Consider the following 18,592-nt stretch of genomic DNA (forward strand, 5'->3'; position numbering starts at 1 on the left):
CTACAAAACAGCAAAAGGTCTGAATAAAGTGGATGTCATATTGTAAAACAGAAAAGGAATACATGAGCCATATTGTATATTCAGTCCAGACAGTCCATTAAAATTCAGATCTTTTTTTCCCAAGAAAGTCCTTTTACGCTTTCTCAAATTAAAAATCTCATGACTGATCCTCTCCATCGCCTTGCCTTTCAGATACTGACCTTGCGGTGCTACAAAATAGCCTCTTCCTCACTGCGGGATCTCATAATGAGCCAATACAATGAGGCTTCAGTTCAAGTTCACTGCTCACCTCTCTTTGGTGTCTCTCCGGATCTTTGTTGACGTTTGTCAGCCCAGGAGGAATTTGGGGGTTAGAACTCTGCCCAACAGAAGATTCAGACAACTTTGACTCCCAGACCTGAGCATAAAAGAGGAAAAAGGTTTGCTCAGAGATAAACAGATTTTGGCCCTACAGGCAAGAAAAACAAAGAAGTGACTTGAAGTAAGTCAGGTCATATTTTTAATTTCAACTACAATTATCCATACATGAAAAGACAACATTTATACATCAGATATTCTTGCTTGAACACTGAAATTGAAAATGAAGAAAATTATACTTTTGAATTTGGATGCACTTGACAGAGTGAACCACTAATGGTTTGAAAAAGATGGCATTCATGTGTGAATAAAGATCTGTCAAATCTATCTATCTATCTATCTATCTATCTATCTATCTATCTATCTATCTATCTATCTATCTATCTATCCTGCAGTTAAGTAATTGTGCAAAAGTGTAAATTGTACATTTATTTTGACAATACACTCACAGTAAAGAAACAGTGCAAACAATCAGCAAACATATGCTGGTAGAATGTGAGTATGCAAATAGGTGAGTAAAGATAGCAGGGTTTTAGAGCATCAATAAATTTCAATTTGAGATGATAAAAATACCAGTAGGGAAATTAAGCAGATGTTGATCCTAAACTCTCTTATGTCTGTATAAAGTTTAATTAAAAAAAATGTCCACTGACCACAAATTTTCAGAAAACTATGGTTCTCTCAGTCACTCTGTTGCTTTAAAACCTTCATGATGGGCTGTAATGTTTGGGATGGAGTGCTGCTGGTTTGCAATAGAGCTGCTTTTCAGCTTCAATTTTTACTAAATGAGTTAAGCTTTTCTTGTTATTACTTCTCTTCTATGGATTAAGTTGACAAAGTTCTGCTAAATCTGACATCCAGAGAAGATGCATTTCCATGATGAAAGCAGTGCAGCTAGTTGGTTGTGCTAGTCCAAAGGTAATACTTGTAGCTGCTGTCTTTATGACATTCAAGTGTTAAGGCTGTTGTGTCAGAGTCTACTACGAGACAAAAAATTGTGGAGGGAAAAAACCTAGTTTTTGTCAACTAAAAAAAACAAAAACAAATTCATTGCCATATACTATTATTTTTTAGTGATGCCTATTTGGTTTAAGCAGTATTGAAAGAACTACGCGTTTTATCCAAAATTAACTTCATCCCCCCTACCTAGAGACTAAATAAAGTAAATGTGGTAGCAAAGAGAAAATGTACAGAACGATATCAGATTCAGTGTTTTCTGCCTGTGTGTTTACTTTTCTAGCAGACAGCTCCGGTGCAACACATCAGTGGAGAGACCTGCTGCTGTTTCTCCACCCACAATGCATCATCGCAGCGGGCACGTCCCTGCCATGTTTGTATTTGGTCGTGTTTAGAGATTGCCGCACTGAAAAGAAGCTGTACACATGTTAATATTCCATTTTAGTACTAAAGATGTTGAAGCACTGAAGAATAAAGACACTCTTCATTTTTGTAGTCAGACTTTAAGCGAGACGGACCTTGCACAATGTCAACCAACGCACAGGGTGAGTAGCACGATTTGTCGACGCTGCAAAGTTAGCTTTGAGCTACATCCAGCTAACATCGCTAGCTCCAATCATTTGAAATGGTGAAACCTCGGTAGGCCGCACTGTGGATCAGAGCAAACGTTGGCTGCGTGACTGCTACAACAATAACACAGAGAAGTGTTTTATATCATGTAAAAATGAATTGGTTTGAACAGACAATATAATGTTAGACAAATTAGCGACGTGTTAGAGCTGAGAGTAAACAAAAACATTGAACATTCAGGCAACAAAGACGAAGGTTAGTTAGCACGTCTAAAAAAATGGCTAATGGGCTAAGGGAAAAACACACATTTAAAAAAAAAAACCAAACAAAAAAAAAACCCCTGAGTTATTTTAATTGGCTTTAACGTATGGTCCCCAGATGCCTTATAACTCTGCTACTGATTTCAAGGACTGTTGTAATAGTGTTGTAAAGTAAATAATTGCTCTATCGTGGTTGGCGTCAATGTTCGTATATAGCGTGACCCACAGCAGTGCTTGTATCGTTACTAGCCTGCTAACTGGGATTGCACGATGTTGTCCTTTACCAGAAATTTATGTTTTAAAACGCGTGGTTGAGCTTGTTGTCCGCTTAATGTTTTCAAATATAGTGATAAAATATATTTGATGGCCTTGTCGTCATGGTTCCTACAGACCTTGAAAGATCGTGTATGCGAGCATGAGTGCATTGCACTATGACGCAGTTTACGCGGCGCGTTTGATTGCCACATTTTATTTTAACATGGATGTAATTTATTATTATTATTATTATTATTATTATTATTATTATTATTATTATTATCGTGAGGTTGTATTGATCGTTGGACGATAATAAGCAAGTAAAGCTTAAGTAACCGTAAAAATGTGACAAGGGCTGGGTAAAATCACGCACCATGCCTGTGCGCACAGACTTTCAGCTACAAGTTACATCACTAAGGTACAGGTTCCAATTCACTGAAATTTTCCTATACAAACTAAGCTGTTTGATTAATACTTAATAGTGTTTTTATTGGACGTGTAGGACATATTCAGCAGTTTCAGCCAGTGGAAAGAAGCTGTTGATATAGCATCAGTTTCTTATGCATCATTTGGCAGATGACAATTTTAACAAGCTAAACTGATGGGGGTTTTTTTTGTTGTTTTTTTATATATATCTTTGGAGCTGTGCAAAAATTTGTCACCAAAACTGTGGATGCTGTGCCAGTTTCTGCAGCACTGTTAAACCATACACACACACACCTCTAATTGCGGAGATTATCTTGTATTACTCCATGAATCTGTGTGCTCTTTACCATGTTGGCCTACTGGCAGGTGGAGCTGTAAAATGTTATCCCTTTCTGACACTTAAATCATCAACAACATTTCAAGTGATCACTGTATTTGTAATATACAGAGACACTTCAATTTTATTGTTGAATTTTTTCACAATTTTTTTTTCACAACTCTTCAATTTATGCAGAAACTGGTGCTATAATTTGCAGTAGGAAGTTTTAACTGTTGACCTGCACCAGTAAAACTGTTAAGTCAACATAGGCTGATGTTACAGTATGCAGGAAGAATGCACATAGATGCAGCAATGCAGGGCTCATCAGAGAGACCGTGTTTGGGGATCCTTCTTTCACTCACTCAGTACAAGTTTGCAAGGTCACAATTCTTCTGCAATTTTTTTCTTTTTACATATTTAGATCTGACTTCTAGAGCTTCAGGCTCAAAGCATCATGTTTAGTTCATTTTTTTGTGTTTTAGAATTATTACATATCAGCTCTCACTGCTGTGGCTGACAGCTACTTATGTAATGTACTCCATACCCCCAACATGGGTTACCATGTCAGAGTATATCCACTGGAATACAGTAAAATATTTAAAGGCTTATTTTCTCCTAAAAGAAAACCATATTATTAGTGAAAACAAGAGGACATCAATGTAATTAATCTTGGAAACTAAACTCTAGAAAAGTATTGTCTGATTTGTAGCTTTGCAAGAAATATAAACTACAGTGAGCATTTGTACATCTATTTTAATAGAGTTATGCAGGTAAATATCTCAGAGCCCATCAGATATTGATCATCAACACCTGTATCAATAATCATAGTAAGGTGAGTCAAGGTAAAGCCCCCCGAATTCACTTTAGAAACACCATGAATTTTAAAAGCTTGACCCCCAAGATGGTATGTCATTGAAAGAGTGAATACTTTACTATAGAACCTCCTGTACCTTCTTGGAAACTATCAGATTTATTTCATGATTCATTTCAAAGAAAGGCAGAGTCAATCTACATAGGTGCATTTTTTTAAGTTGGAAGAAAACGGCAAAAGTTAGACATGATAAATTATGATGGTGGCCTTTTTTTTGGTTTGCTGCTCTTTGGCTTCTAGCTCACAAAGCTTTTGTCACACAGTAATGAGACACACTTTGTAATCAGTAGTCTGCTTTCATATGACCCCTTGATCATGCGGTTTGCTTGAAGTGGTTATAATAGCAGAAGCTTTTCATTGGAAAGTGTTGTCCTGTAAGAGCCAGAGTAGATCTACTCCAGTGTTGCATCAAGAACTTAATATCCATCACAGGAGCATGCATAGCTAGCTAAGAAAGCTCAATCTACCCATCATGATGATAATTTTTCAGATGTATTATGTCACCACTCCAATATTTGTTGCCTTTGTCAGTATCTTATCAGAGATCTGAACTTAAAAAATGTTTAAAGCAACACAACTGAATGGGATTTTCCAAGGTTTAATTCTTTATCTATCCCGAGTGTTTTTCTTCTGCATTTCAGTTGTTTATGGAACTGTTTATACACATTTTTGTAGTATTCAGCTCACACTGTTTTATTTCATACACCCTATGTGCTGCTACTAGCAAAATGCTTGTTGTGTTTGTAGTGTTTTTTTTTAAGCTGGCTCAATAAAGGAGAATGAAAAGAAAGAATAATACTCTGTGATTTCACAGCTCAATGCACTCAGATGTTGTTTAAAGTATTTGTTTATTTTCACACATATTATTCCCACTGTAATGCTGTAACAGATTGACTACCTGTTATTGCTACAGAGTGGTGTGAATTAGGGCTGGGCGATATGATGAAATATATTGTTTGGACAATAGAAACTGTCTGTTGTTTCATATGAGGATCTATTGTTTACGCCACAATAAGGTGCTTTATTGCAGTATTTTATGTTACAGCATGCACGCTACGGTAGCAGATGCGTTTCAGAGGAGGGTAATTCACTACAAGATGACCAGCCAACCAAAACTGAAGAGCTTGTTCATAAAAGAGGGGAAATTTCTGTCGCATGGATGCGGTTTGGATATAAAAAAGACTGATGTGGAACCGACAAACTCCTAACTCATTTTATCACTTGCGCAAGAATCAGGATAAAGAACACAGAGCAAAGAATATAATACGAGCAAAAGCAGCGTCAAGTGGTGGCGGAGGCGCTCTTAATGAACTCCAAATACAAATGCTGCAACATGTATTTACCTGATAAATGTCTTACAGCCATAGTTACCGCAGATGGAAGGAGATCACTGCTGCCGTTGCCAAGCACATCTGACAAATAACTGATGACTGACACAAAATTACACAAACATTTTTAAATTGATATGTATATCGTGATGGGGATATAAATGAGCTACATTGGGATATGAGATTTTGGTTGTATCGCCCAGGCCTAGGGTAAATACATGATTCAGCAGAACTGACTTTAAAGTTGCAAAGATTTACATCCTGTTGATTAAGGTTGTATATAATTCATTAAATTTATCAAACCATTACCAAGTCGTCCAGATTATACACAATTTTAATGTCTCTTGCAGCACAAGGGGAGTATCTCACTTTTAAGTATTTGTGTTTCTGTCCCCTGTGGACATGAGGCCTGTACTACAAAACTAGATTTTCTCTTATTCAGGTCAATTCTGGGTCTGAAGAACTGCTAACCTGCTCAGAGCAGGTTATGTTCTGGATAAGACATCAAGTATAAAACCACCACCTCCTGGCCAATCACTTGTCTTGGAAAATGCTGTGCACATTCTTGGTATGTTGGTGCGCAGATTTTGTGAGTAGCGGTTAGGAGAAAAAGTGTTATTTGGGATAGCTGTATCTTTTCGATGAGCAAATAAAGCCTTGTCGATGTCTGCTTTGAAGTATGTTTTTGTTTTTGTTATTGACTGATACCAAGTCTGTTAAGCTCCACAAGGGTTCCATCTGAAATAATGAGGTCAATAATAATGTTCACACATGGCAGACCTGCAGAACCATGAATTTACAACTACTGGTGCCAGCGAGGAATTAATGTTCCAATACAAAATGTGCTCACTCCAGGTGCTGAACCTCAGAAGAACTGTATGGAAGATATAAAGGAAAGGGAGGAACTGAGGAGGCTTTGTCTAAATCCTCTAGACAGGAATAAAGTGAAATTGGGTGATCAGAGTGCTGTCTGTTTATATTGCTTGATGAAATGCGAACTTATACATTAAGACAGTAAGTAGTTTTCTGCTACTGACTGTTGCAACATTGTTGCTTTTGGTCTGAATGATGTGTTTAATTCTTCGTATTTCTAAAGAATAATTGTCCGCTCCTCCATGGTGAAGTAGACTGCTCTACAAGGTTCCCTGTGTTTGCAAATGATCCAAGGCTGCAAACACCACCCCTTTTTATGTGAGCATGCACTGATCTTCATTGGAAAAGCCTGGGTTGAATTACCAAATTGATGATTGGCTTCGTAGTGCCATTTATCTGGATTGCCAATGTCTGGGTTATTCAGCCCAGGGAATGGATGTATGTTAATCTCACTTCGTAGTACAGATCTCTGATCTCCTCAAGGCTGGGAAGCTGGGGGAAAGCCTGATCTCTACACAGTGCAAGCTGAGAAAAGAAGAAGTAGACAAGTTTTCTGCTGGTAATATGGTAGCACATAAGATTTGTCCTAAACTTCTTATTTTGTTAAAAGGTATATTAAAATTATAATTTAAACTAGAAAAGCACCTGGATAGTGCAAACCTCCGCCAAGGCCTTAAAGTGTCTGGATCCAAACAGTGATCCGGATCACCACCAAAATTTAATCAGTTCTTCCTTTTTACATTTCCAACAACTCTTGAAACTTTCATGAAAATCTGTCCATAACTTTATATTGAACACTAACAGACAAACCGATAAATGCCGGGTAAAACATAACCTCCTTGGCAGAGGTAATAAATTAAATTTGGTAAAGATTTTTTTGTATCATATTGTTGTTACTATCAGTTAATGGCCTAGCATGGGATACACTATAAAACATTGATTAACCCATGTAAACTGTGATTGCCATAAGACTTTTTAAATTGAATTCAAATCACGAAATTTCTATTACAGAAGATCTTTTAATTAGACTTACAGAGAACGTTTTCTGATGGACAGGAGGTGGTCATCCGGGACAATAATTTCTTAATCTGTTATTGCAGTGGCTCTCTGGATTTATTCTTTTTGCAAATTTCTCTTGTTCTTAAAAGCATGTATATGTGTGAGGGGAGTGCGTGTTGGGGGGGTATGCATGTATATGTGTGTGTGGTTTGGTGGTGGGGGGGTGGTGTCCTGTACCCGGGGGCGCAGCTGGTGCGCTGGGGTGCGACCTGGCTGCCGCTGGGTGGCGGTCTGGGGATCCTGGTCCTCCGTCGGTGTGGGCTGTGCCCTCTGCCTGCGGGGGCGGGGGGCTGCTCACGGGCTCTTGGGGCCCTGGGGCCTGCGCTCTGTCTGCCCTAGGTGGCCGGTGCCCGGCGGGATCGGCCCTTGCCGGCCTGGGCCTGCTGGGACCTGTTCCCCCTGACTGCGGGGGACTCTGGTTGGGCACCTCCTTCGCCACCTCCTGGGCAGATGCATGGCTGGCTCTGGAGTGGGGGGGTTGGGATCTGTACCTGGGGGTGACTGTCGGTTACCTGGGTCTCTGGGTTCTCCTGGCCTTCCTCTAGCTGTAGGCGGGCGGGGTCACATTGGCATGATCACTCTTCTCTAAACACGTTCCACTCTGAATGTTCTGCATGAATGTTCTGCATGTGTCACAGTCACTGAGTCATCCAGCAAGTTTATTCACTAACAGCAGGTACCTCTCTTTCTGTCTTTTTGACTTAACTTGCTAGTTTCTGGTCCTCATGATTGTCAACGGTTTTGTTCTCCACGAATCTAGAGTTGGCTTGTGTGGGTGTATATATTTATGTGTGTGGGTGGGTATGTGTGTGTACTTATGTGTATGTGTATGTATGTATGTGTATGGATATGTATATATGTATGCATATGTGTGAGTGTATGTGTATGTGTGTATGTGTATATGTATGTGTATGTATATGAGTATGTATATGTGTATATATGTATATATATATATGTGTGTGTATGTATGTGTATATGTGTATATATGTATATATATATGTGTGTGTATGTATGTGTATATGTATGTATGTATATCTATCTTTATGTATGCATGTATGTGTACATGTGTGTGTATGCATGTGTATGTATGTGTATATGTATGTATATATATATAATGTATGTGCGAGTGTATATACATATATATGTAGGTGGGTATGTATGTGCATATACATGTATGCATTGATCTCTTTCTTTTGTTTTTTTTTTTTGTTTTTTTTTATGTTCTCTTTTCTGTTCTCTTTCTGCCCCTTTCCTGTCCTTTCCGGTCGGGTCCAGCAGCATAAACTCTGTAATACAAGCTATTATCCAAAACAAATTGAAAAATAAAATAAGAATCAAGAAATACAAGGGGATCATTACATCTACAAAAGTTCCCCTTGGCAAAATAAATTTGCTCAGCAGAACACAGCATCCAGAACATCAGTCTGCTTGCTTAAATGCTGGACAAGACAAAAAAAAAGAAAAAAAGAAAAAAAAAAAGCATTTGTCAATGTTGGCTGTTGCTGTGGTTCGTTGCACTTCTCCTTTAAAACAAACTCATTGTGCTTTTTAGACTTTATGGCAATCCAAAAGACAACTTATCAGATACCTTTCCTCTCTCTGGACTCCACTCCTAAACTTGTTGGAGGCTCTCAACGTTTACCATGCCTTCCTGTGGGCTTAACTAATGAAATATAATTTAATTAGGCCCGGCCTTTCTCCTCATCACCACACTCTGCATGCTATGTTCACATGCAGAAACGATGTTTGACAGCAGAGTAGCCTCCACTGCTGTGCTTCTGTAGGGGATAATGCAGGTGCAATTAAGTCATTTTCATATTGTCCCTGTGGAAAGATTCAATTCTTTGCATTTTGAAGGCGTGGCTCTAAAAATATGGCTGTCAGACCACGGCAGCTAGTGGGATTTTCTCACGAGTAATAAGGGCATATTGCTAACATAACTCTGATGCTAAATGTTAACACAACAGTGACTTATGTGGAGCTACATCTCCGCTTACCAATTCAAAACAATTGTCATGCAAGATAACATAACATCTTGTGTCTTTGTGTGGAGGTGGTTATAATACGGACGAGCATCATAAAAAAAATTAATAAATAAAAAGATTCTGTCTCGGTAATATTGGATGGTGTTAGACAGAAACACTCGCTGATCCCCTTGGTTTGGCAGGATTGGCAAATATATCCAATGCTAATGTCAGTATCAGCTCAACTCTACTGATTTTATTTGTACACGTGAATCCAGTGTAGTGTCAAAGTACATGTTGGTGTGTTCAGATTTATCATTAAAAGCACAGCTTCACTGAAATTAAAAATGAAGAAACTTAAAATTAACAAAAAGACTTGAAAAAACAAAGACTTATTCAGAGAATTGTAATTATAAAACGGCTGCAAAAATAATTTCAGGCCTTAAAGAGAAATCCCTGTTGCTCTCCTAGTCTTAAGTAAAGAGCCTCCGGAAATTAACTCAAGAATTAATCCTAAAGTCAGAGACAAATGACTTGTCAGGAATATGTGTAGCTTGATTGCTGTGTGTTATTTATTAGTATATATCCCATTATACATACATGGCACATTATGTACCTGCATATTTACATCTCTCGCTAAGGGTGTAACAATACATGAATTTAAATTGATAAATCAATACAATTATTGACAAGCCAAAAACATTGATCCAAGTTGAAAACATCAATCAATCAATCACTGATACAGTAATTATTGTAAGACCTGCTTAAAAAAAGAATATGATAACAAAATGGATAAAATATCAAAGCCCTGTGCAGAAGTTCTTTTCTTTTTTCTTTTCTAAAATAATTCTTAGTAAATAATTCAGTTTCTTGTTTTGAAGGATGATAGCTGCTGACAAGAAGAACCTCTTGTACCGTCACGTTTTGCAGCAGACCTAAAGAATCATCTTACTCTATTGTTTCCTCACTATGTTGTGTAGAGGGTGTGAAGAATTGTCAATTATGTTCAGCAACTTGAGCAGCATTCTTGTCTGGACGATCATCTCCATGGGCCCTAGAGTCATCTTTAGCATAGAGCCAGTTTTTTTTAAACAAGTTGCAGGTTAGAGCCCCTTATGAGTTAGTGCTCAGAAAAAAAAGTTTTAAATAAAAGTATATAGATAAATACACCATTATGAGTTGTTTTTTTGTATGTAAGAGTAAACTTACTTTCTTTTACTTTTGGTCAGTGTTTCTCAATTCCTTCAAAACTTTCAAGATGGCGCATGGACGTAGCGGGAGTTCGTTTCTTCTACGATTAGGTTCAGAAACCAACATCGAGCTGTCAATAACGCCATGTAGCCTCAGGTTTTTACAACAAAGACGACACGGGTCATTTGTCTTTTGTACTGCACGCTAGGGCTTGGCGATACGACCAGAATCTCATATCACGGTATAGCTCATTTCATATCCCCATAACGATATACATAACGATATAAAATTGTTTGTGAAATTTTGTGTCAGTCATCAGTTATGTGTCAGATGTGCTTGGCAACGGCAGCAGTGATCTCCTTCCATCTGCGGGATCTATGGCCGTATGATGTTTCACTGTTGCAGTGTTTGCGTCTGGAGTTTATCATGAGAGCTTTCGCCACCACTTGACGCTGCTTTTGCGGCTTGTGCTCGTTGTCTCTATTTATTCTGTATTCTTTATCCGGATTCTTGTGCAGGTGATAAAATGAGTGACCGGTAGTTGTGTCAGAGTCTGTTGTTGGGACTGTGAGCTAGTCTGTTGTCGGTTCCACGTCAGTCTTTTTAAAACCAAACCGCATCCATGTGACGCAAATTTCCCCTCTTTTATGAACAAGCTTATCGGTTTTGGTTGGCTGGTCATCTTTTAGTGAATTATCTTGCTCTGAAACACATCTGCTACTGTCTTTCTCCATGTCTGTTTATATATTAGATGCCGTAAAGCGCATCTTGATGCAAAATACTGCAGTAAAGCACCTTATTGTGGTGTAAAAGATAGAGCCTCATATGAAATGATAGACATTTTCTATCGTCCAAAAGATCTATATCGTCACATCATCCATCCCTACCGCACGTCGTTTTATTTTCTTCTGTTGCGTTCGCTCGACTGAACACTTCCGGACATTGTAGGTTGCCGCTTTACTGACGTCACACTCTGATTGGTTTACTCTGCGCTTGTTTGTCCCGCCCTAGAAATCCGTTGATGTGAGTGAGTCCCCAGACTATGCTGCTACAGCGAGAGTCTGGCTTGCCAGGCTAGTGATCTCCAGCTTCATTACTGTCAGTGCCTTCCTAAATCCTTGTAAACATAAGGCATGTAAATGGATAAAGAATATTTTATGTATTACTCAGTCACTAAGCTGTAAACATGCATCACAGTTGTAAACTTATCAAAGTGGATGCTTCTTCAGAAGCTAAGTTTTACAAAAAGCATTGCTTACCCCGACTAGTGCAGCCTCCACAAATAATTTAGCATGTCAATAATAAATTGCAACACGAAACTTCTGAAAACACACAAACTCTGAATAATACACTGCTCTACCTGGTAATTAGCTACTCTCACTCTAAGCTGCAGCAGTACCTTGTATACAACTCCCTGTTGTTCCATCAAATGGCAATGTTGGAGAAAAAAGCTGCTTGTAGAAACTTTGTTTAAAAATGTCACTTTCCCAGTTAAATCTGTGCTTTTGTGTCCTATGAAATATTTAGTCATATTTAGACAAAATCTGAGTTTTGTAAAAACCTAAAACATGCTCATTAGTGTCTCTGCTGTGCTGCAGAGGAGATTGCTCTTTTGACAACAGACTTACAAACAGTATGCAACATCTTGTTGCAGACACTGTGGGATCTTAGAAACAGTCAGCTCTGTCCCTTTATTCAGGCGGCTTTTGTTTTACATTTCCAGATTTCCAGTCAGTCGGTTGTCGAACTGAACTCTCGGGTATTTGTAGTCTTCTACCTCTTCTCCCAGAATGGAAATATGGCTTTCCTTGCTCCTGTTCCTTCTGAAATCCACTTTTTTTTTTTTTTTTTTTAAATAAATGAATGGATGATTGTTTTTATTTTATATCATGTTCAAGATGAGGTGATTCCTTTCCCACCATGCCACAAAGTTTCTCCTTTTTTTTCATCTGAGATATACCTTGAGATTGTATATTTGCAGATAGGATGTTTTGGAAGTGATCAGTTTCATTTTGTGCCTATTTTCAGGAGTTGATGTGTATCGATGATAAAGTCAGCCTCTACTAACTTGTTCATAATAACTGTAAGTTATTATAAACAAGACAGTCTGTACTTTGGGACTGTAAGTGGGAGTTACGTTTACATTTTATCCTGTTGTAATGTATGCAAAAAATAATTATTTTTTGTTTGATTGTAAAAAAAAAAAAAAAAAAAAAAAGCTTAATATGCAGAAAGTGGCACAATTATTTTCAGTAAAACAGTGTATCTATTATTTAAATGTCTGGTTGCACTAAGGAATAAATTGTATTTTGAAATGGTTTTTGCTTTTTGTGATTTGATAAGAATGGGAAAGGAATTTTGTCAAATCAGAATGTGATATTGTTTCATGACAACGTTGGGCTCTGAAATCAGATTTGATTGAAATTGTATTTTGGCAGCATGTATTATATAAAATTGTGTCACATGGGTAAAACATGGAATTTTTAGCCTCTGAAATAATATTATGTATCAGGATCAAACTTGTGATCCCAGTCTCCCACGGTGTCCGCATCCTTGCTTTTTCCATCTGACACTAATGGGAGTGATATGTAGGGGTGGACTTATTCACTATTTAATCTATGTATCTAATTCAATTATTCATATTTGTTAAAAAAAAAAAAAAAAAAAGAAAAACAACAACTATTATTTCTCATCATGATTAAAAGATAGAAACGAAGCTGTAAAATATGTCAGGAAGCTAACACCGCATGCATTACGAAGCTACATGCTAGCCTTGCAGCCATTGTTACAAATTGTGAGATTTACTCATTGGGTTTGAAGGCTAAAATTCCTAAATGCTGATTTATTCTTAATTTCTCATAAAACGTTAAATTCTGTTAAGTGTTGGAGTCTCGCAGAATAATGTACTTGTGTCTTTTGTCGAATAGATGGAGCTCTGACTGTTCAGTCCTCTGTCCTCACTGTTGTTGTACTTTACCTGTTACACCGTCTTTTCAGTTTGCAAAAGAGACTTTTATACTGTATGTTTGTTAGCAATAACATAGCTGTAGTTATGCTAACCTAGCATAGTATTAGCTTACATTTTAAAAGCCACCAAGTAACTTGAGAAATAGCATAAGTACATAAATTTTGGTGTCTAAGGGGATGTTTCAAGGGTTCCAAAGGATTCCAAAAAGATGACCAAGATTGTAATGATGTAAATGGATTGTGATATTAGCTTGAAATATACACAACATTGTTAGCATAAGGATTGTAACTTGGTAGGCTATTGGGGGTTTTTCTCATGTGAGTGAGCCTAGGACTTGGTGAAGATCCGCTGTCTCTGAGTGCTTCTAGTGTTATTTGTTCTCAGCACATTCCACTAGGGCTATGCGATATATCAAATATACTGAATATATACCATAAATGTTTCCCTTAAATTATATAAATAACATGGTTATTTTGTGAATATGGAGCACAAACTGTTAGAGCAACATTTTAGGCCATCTACGCGTGTTTTTCTTTGTTTAGCTTGTCTTACTGACAGCAGATAGGTCACTCTCCTTCCCAGCCAGACAACTTCCATACCCACATCCGTTCTGTTGTTTTAGGAAAAAATGAATAAAAAACATGCAGCTAGCTAGCTAGAAAGTTAGTTTACAACCATTCAGCATTGCATTTGGCAGTATCTACGAGTATTTCCAATCGTACTATTGGTATTGGCACAATTTTATCAGAAATGACTGCTGTGAGCAAGAGACTGATGGTGTGCTGTGTGTGTTTCCCGAAGGATGTGAAGTTCTTAGTATGGAAAAGCAAGAAAACCCTTCTTAATTCTTCTTCTCCGCTAGTTGCTTTTTTTAAATAAGAGCTAAGCTTCAACAAGATATTTTTGTCTGTTTTACGGGTAGTTGTGCCTTTTTTCCAGCTGTAAGGATTTTAGGTCACCTGTGTGTGTAGTTCAACATGACATGTACAGACATGACATGAAATGATGTAATTCCATGTCAAAATAGAAGAAAAGATGAGGCTCTTTAGTTTTTATAACTAGAAAATCACTCAAAGAGCACAGACCTCCGCAAAGCAGCTCATTGTCACCCATATTGTGATGCATCCTTGTGATTTATTTTGAAAATTCCACTGTGTATAATCGCTTCCAGATCACTCCCAAAATTGAATGGAATCTAAGCAAGACCAAGACCCATTCTTTGAAAAATATGAATACATAAAAAATCTGGGAAGTAGTTTCTATTTAAAGTTGCCAACAGACTGACAAACGCAGGTAAAAATTACATCTTTGGCAGGGGTATTAAAAGAAACTAATGCAAATGTGTTCTAGAGGAAAGGGGACCTTAGATTACTTCTCTTGTGATCTGGTGTAAAACCAAAATAACCTAAATAATAAAATGAATATAGAATAATTGAATAGAAAAACATCCAAGATGTTGAGTAATTATAGAAAGCAAACCTGATCTTCCAGGGCTGGCAAGATTTGTTGTTGGAAGATTGGGGCACTCCCCTGATAAAATAGCCAAATAAAACATTTGCTGAAAGGGAGAAATAAAAAAAAGAAGTTAAATTTAGTAGAGTTTAGCTAATAACAGTAATTTGCATTGCAATGTTGAATTCAACATTTAGATAGTGTTTTAAAGGAGAAATCAACACATTGAGATGTATATCTTGTATCTGGATGAAGCCAAATATGTTGTGATATCAGTTATTGGCTATATCACCCAGCTGTACATTATGGAATGTAATAAATAAAAATATACAGCTGGAATATTTCATTCATTATGTTCGAAGACGTGGTGTTGCATGTATTGCTTTGAGTAGTGTAATACAGTGTTTTCTAAGACCTGGTCCTCGGGGCTCACTGCCCTGCATGCTTTAGTTTCTACCTGCTCAAGTACATCTAATGCAGATTAATTTATCTGCTTGCCAAGTTCTATGAAAACCTGATAATGAACCATTGATTTGAGTCAGATGTATTAAAGTAGTATTACCTATAACATGTGCAGGACAGTGGGCCCCGTGGACCAGGATTAAGAAACACTGGTGTAATGGACAATAGCATAAATCTTACTTTTAATAGCACTTTTTTATTATTACTTTTTATTTTTTGTAATTTATTATTACTTTTATGTATTACTTTTTATTATTTTCTATAGAAGTAGTTTAACCTCACAATCTAACGTCTGCATATGGTCATGTGTAGATTGTGTGTTTTTGCACATGTATGTTTGACATAGAAACGGTGAATAGAGCCTTACTCAAGACAATAGTATTTTTCGTATTTTAAAAATTGTAAAATGATCATTTGATTGTACTGCCAGATGTACAGAACACTGGCTTTTGTTAATATACCTTGGCAGGTCGCCCAGGCATTAGCATTGTATGTATAAACACTTGGCCCCTACTGTTAACAAATATGTTGCTACCATACATAGATACATAAATTTGAAATTGTTTGGCTTTAACCAGGTTCTTGCTTACTGTCTAATACAGTTGATTCAAGAATGAATCTTTAAGGGAAACTCTCTTTCTGTTGCAGATTTTGATTTTGATGAATATGACAAACCAGGTGCTGAGCGGTCACGCAGAAGGAGAGGTGAAGATGATACTCTGGAGAGGTAAGACATCACAATCCATTTTTAGAGAAATAGTGCTGGTCTGTATTGAGTTTGCAAGTATTGCAATTTTATGTCCTTATAAGGGTGGATAATATCCTTTTTACCAGTTTATCGTTCTGTTTAAGTTGGGATGCAATGCGCTGTGAAAACTAATCTACTAAACAGCTTTTCGATGAATAATGAAAGCAGCTACTTTTCTTTAGAATGGTAAAAATTTACATTTCTTTAGCAAAAGAAATTATATATTTTCCAAACTTTACTCCTTCGTTTTTCTGGAAAATTTAAACCACTTGATGAGAAATATTTTCACTGAAAAGTGACCAACTCTTGTGATCTAATGATATGACTTATACTGTAGGTAACTGTGATAAAGAATTAGTGACAGGCCCCCTTTTGGTTTGCTGTTGTGTGTAATCTTACTATTTAAAATGTTATTTGTCTTGTCTTCCAGCGATTTGGAAGATGATTTGTTGGAAGAAGATTGGCTGTCTAGTAAAAAGGTGAGATTAATCTATAACAGTTTGAATTATGCCTTTTGTGTGTGAATTTTATGCTCACAAAGGAAAATTATGGAAGACTGAAATAGCCAAAATCAAAAATAATTACATACATGTAAAAATGGTTCAAAAAGCAAATTCATATAACAATAAATTATGCAAAAATATTTTTAAAATGACAAATTTTTACTTAGTCATTTTCAACTGTTTTAATTTAACTTATCTTTATTTACTTTTTTTTTTTTAATGTATTTTTGAGTTTAATTAATTTTGTGCTTTTAAAAATGTTTATATTAAATTTGTATGCCTCTATTTGTTACATTATTTGCTTATAACAAATTTGTTATCACCAAAATAGTTTATTTATAATTTTGAGCATCAGAAATTGCTGACTTTAGACATGAAATTGAACGAGATTTTTTGCCACGTTGCTCTTTTAGCTGAAACTCTTTTTACTGATGACAGACCGTTTGCTGTTTGGTGTGGACGTTCAGCCTCCTTAATTCCATTGAAGTTGGGACATTGTGTAAAACATCAGGACCAAAATAGGCTACTCTCAGACTGTAGAGCATAACTGAGCCATCCTTAATTCTGTTATCATACAAGTTTTGCTTACTTATAAGTACAAATATACAATAAAATAAATAAATTCAACTACTCTGATGTTATTTTATTTGATTAATCATGCTCTACAATCCAAGAGGAGCTCTTTTATCTTCATCAGCAGTGGATGTGGTGGACTGGAGAGAAGAAAAAAATTAACGTTTGTGGAATGTCTAGAAATATTTTATATCAAAGATCCAGGCAGCAATCTTTGAGCATCATAGCCACCTTTATCAGAAAATTCATCCTGTTCCTTTATTGATATGCATGTCAACAGCTGGACCACCCTCTCAGTTAGTATATCCCCACCAAACAATCAACAATTCCTCTGTGATTTTCTGCTAAGAGACCAATGGGACAAAATTAGAGATAGAAATTTATTTCACATTTCATAAGTTTCTTAATAAAAATTATTTATTAGTATGTTTTTGTATAAGTTATTGTCATAAAATTTTCTTGGACATTTTTTCTATCTTTGTATTTATTTTGTGTTCTGGCACTTTCCGTCCTCCATAGAAAATAACATCCGAAACATTAGGTGATTGTAAAGGCAGGACATTTTAGAGAGTAGTCGTGAGGAGGGCGCTTGTAGCAGGTGGCTCCTCCACAGGGGGAATTGTTGATGTGAACCAGGAGGAAGTACAGTGGACAAAAACGCACTATCTTGACCTGCCCAGATTGCTTTCACCACATGGGAATAAAGCATCCTTTGGGGTTGGAGGTGGCCCCCTGCCCCCACACCTTTAACACACACAACACAGACACACAACTGAGGATGAATAAAGCACTATTTTAAAATGGCATACTATAATGTTCCTTTGTTTTTGTTCCAGAATCCTTTAGAAGTGTCAGATGAAGAGTTAAACGATGACCTTCTTCAAAGTGATGATGACGATGTAAATATAAGGTAATTTAAGTCAGTGTTATGTTTACATATTTCTCTCTTTAAGCCCAGTTCATCTTCAGCTTTTGCTTTTTTTATTCTTCTGAGTTGTTTTTTGGCTATTATTTTTTAGGCCCAAGCACCAAAAGCAGTGCGAAGGCTTATTAAAACCCATGTGTTATTATTTTTGTTGTTTTTGTCATCAGTGGTCAGGATGTCAGCCTCAATGCCCCATACAGCATGGGTACATCCTATGACCAGCAGGACAACTCACAGGAAGCAGACTACACAGATGATGTTGTGAACCTGGGTGCAGAGGGCTATGAAGAAGGGGATGTAGAGGAGGAAGGGTACCAGCAAGAGGGGGAAGAGGAGTACACAGAAGAATACAGTCAGGATGACACTACAGAGATGGCTGAAGACCAAATCGATTACTCTGGGGAGCTAGCTGAGGGTGACGATGGCTACCAAGATGAAGTGCTAGACATCCAAATCACTGAGCCCTTAGACGGTGAATTTCAAGTGAGTTCTCATGTTTGCTCAATCTCATGTAAAAGCCTTTGCATGCAC

General features: G+C 37.1%; 1 protein-coding gene across 4 annotated transcripts in view; it reads left to right on the plus strand.

Annotated features, from left to right (window-relative positions):
* Positions 1–1,681: 1,681 nt before the first annotated feature.
* rbm33a (RNA binding motif protein 33a) overlaps positions 1,682–18,592 on the plus strand; it is a 40,502-nt gene continuing 23,591 nt past the window's right edge. For all 4 annotated transcript variants that reach the window (XM_079259668.1, XM_079259671.1, XM_079259669.1 and 1 more), the window contains exons 1-5: positions 1,682–1,859; positions 15,961–16,039; positions 16,491–16,539; positions 17,973–18,046; positions 18,229–18,544. In XM_079259668.1, the coding sequence (XP_079115794.1) occupies positions 1,841–1,859; positions 15,961–16,039; positions 16,491–16,539; positions 17,973–18,046; positions 18,229–18,544 (537 nt within the window). In that variant the 5' untranslated portion in view covers positions 1,682–1,840. The remainder of the gene's footprint in view (positions 1,860–15,960; positions 16,040–16,490; positions 16,540–17,972; positions 18,047–18,228; positions 18,545–18,592) is intronic.

This window comes from Telmatherina bonti (assembly GCF_933228915.1).
Source record: "Telmatherina bonti genome assembly, chromosome: 20".
In the NCBI taxonomy this organism is placed as follows: Eukaryota; Metazoa; Chordata; class Actinopteri; order Atheriniformes; family Telmatherinidae; genus Telmatherina; species Telmatherina bonti.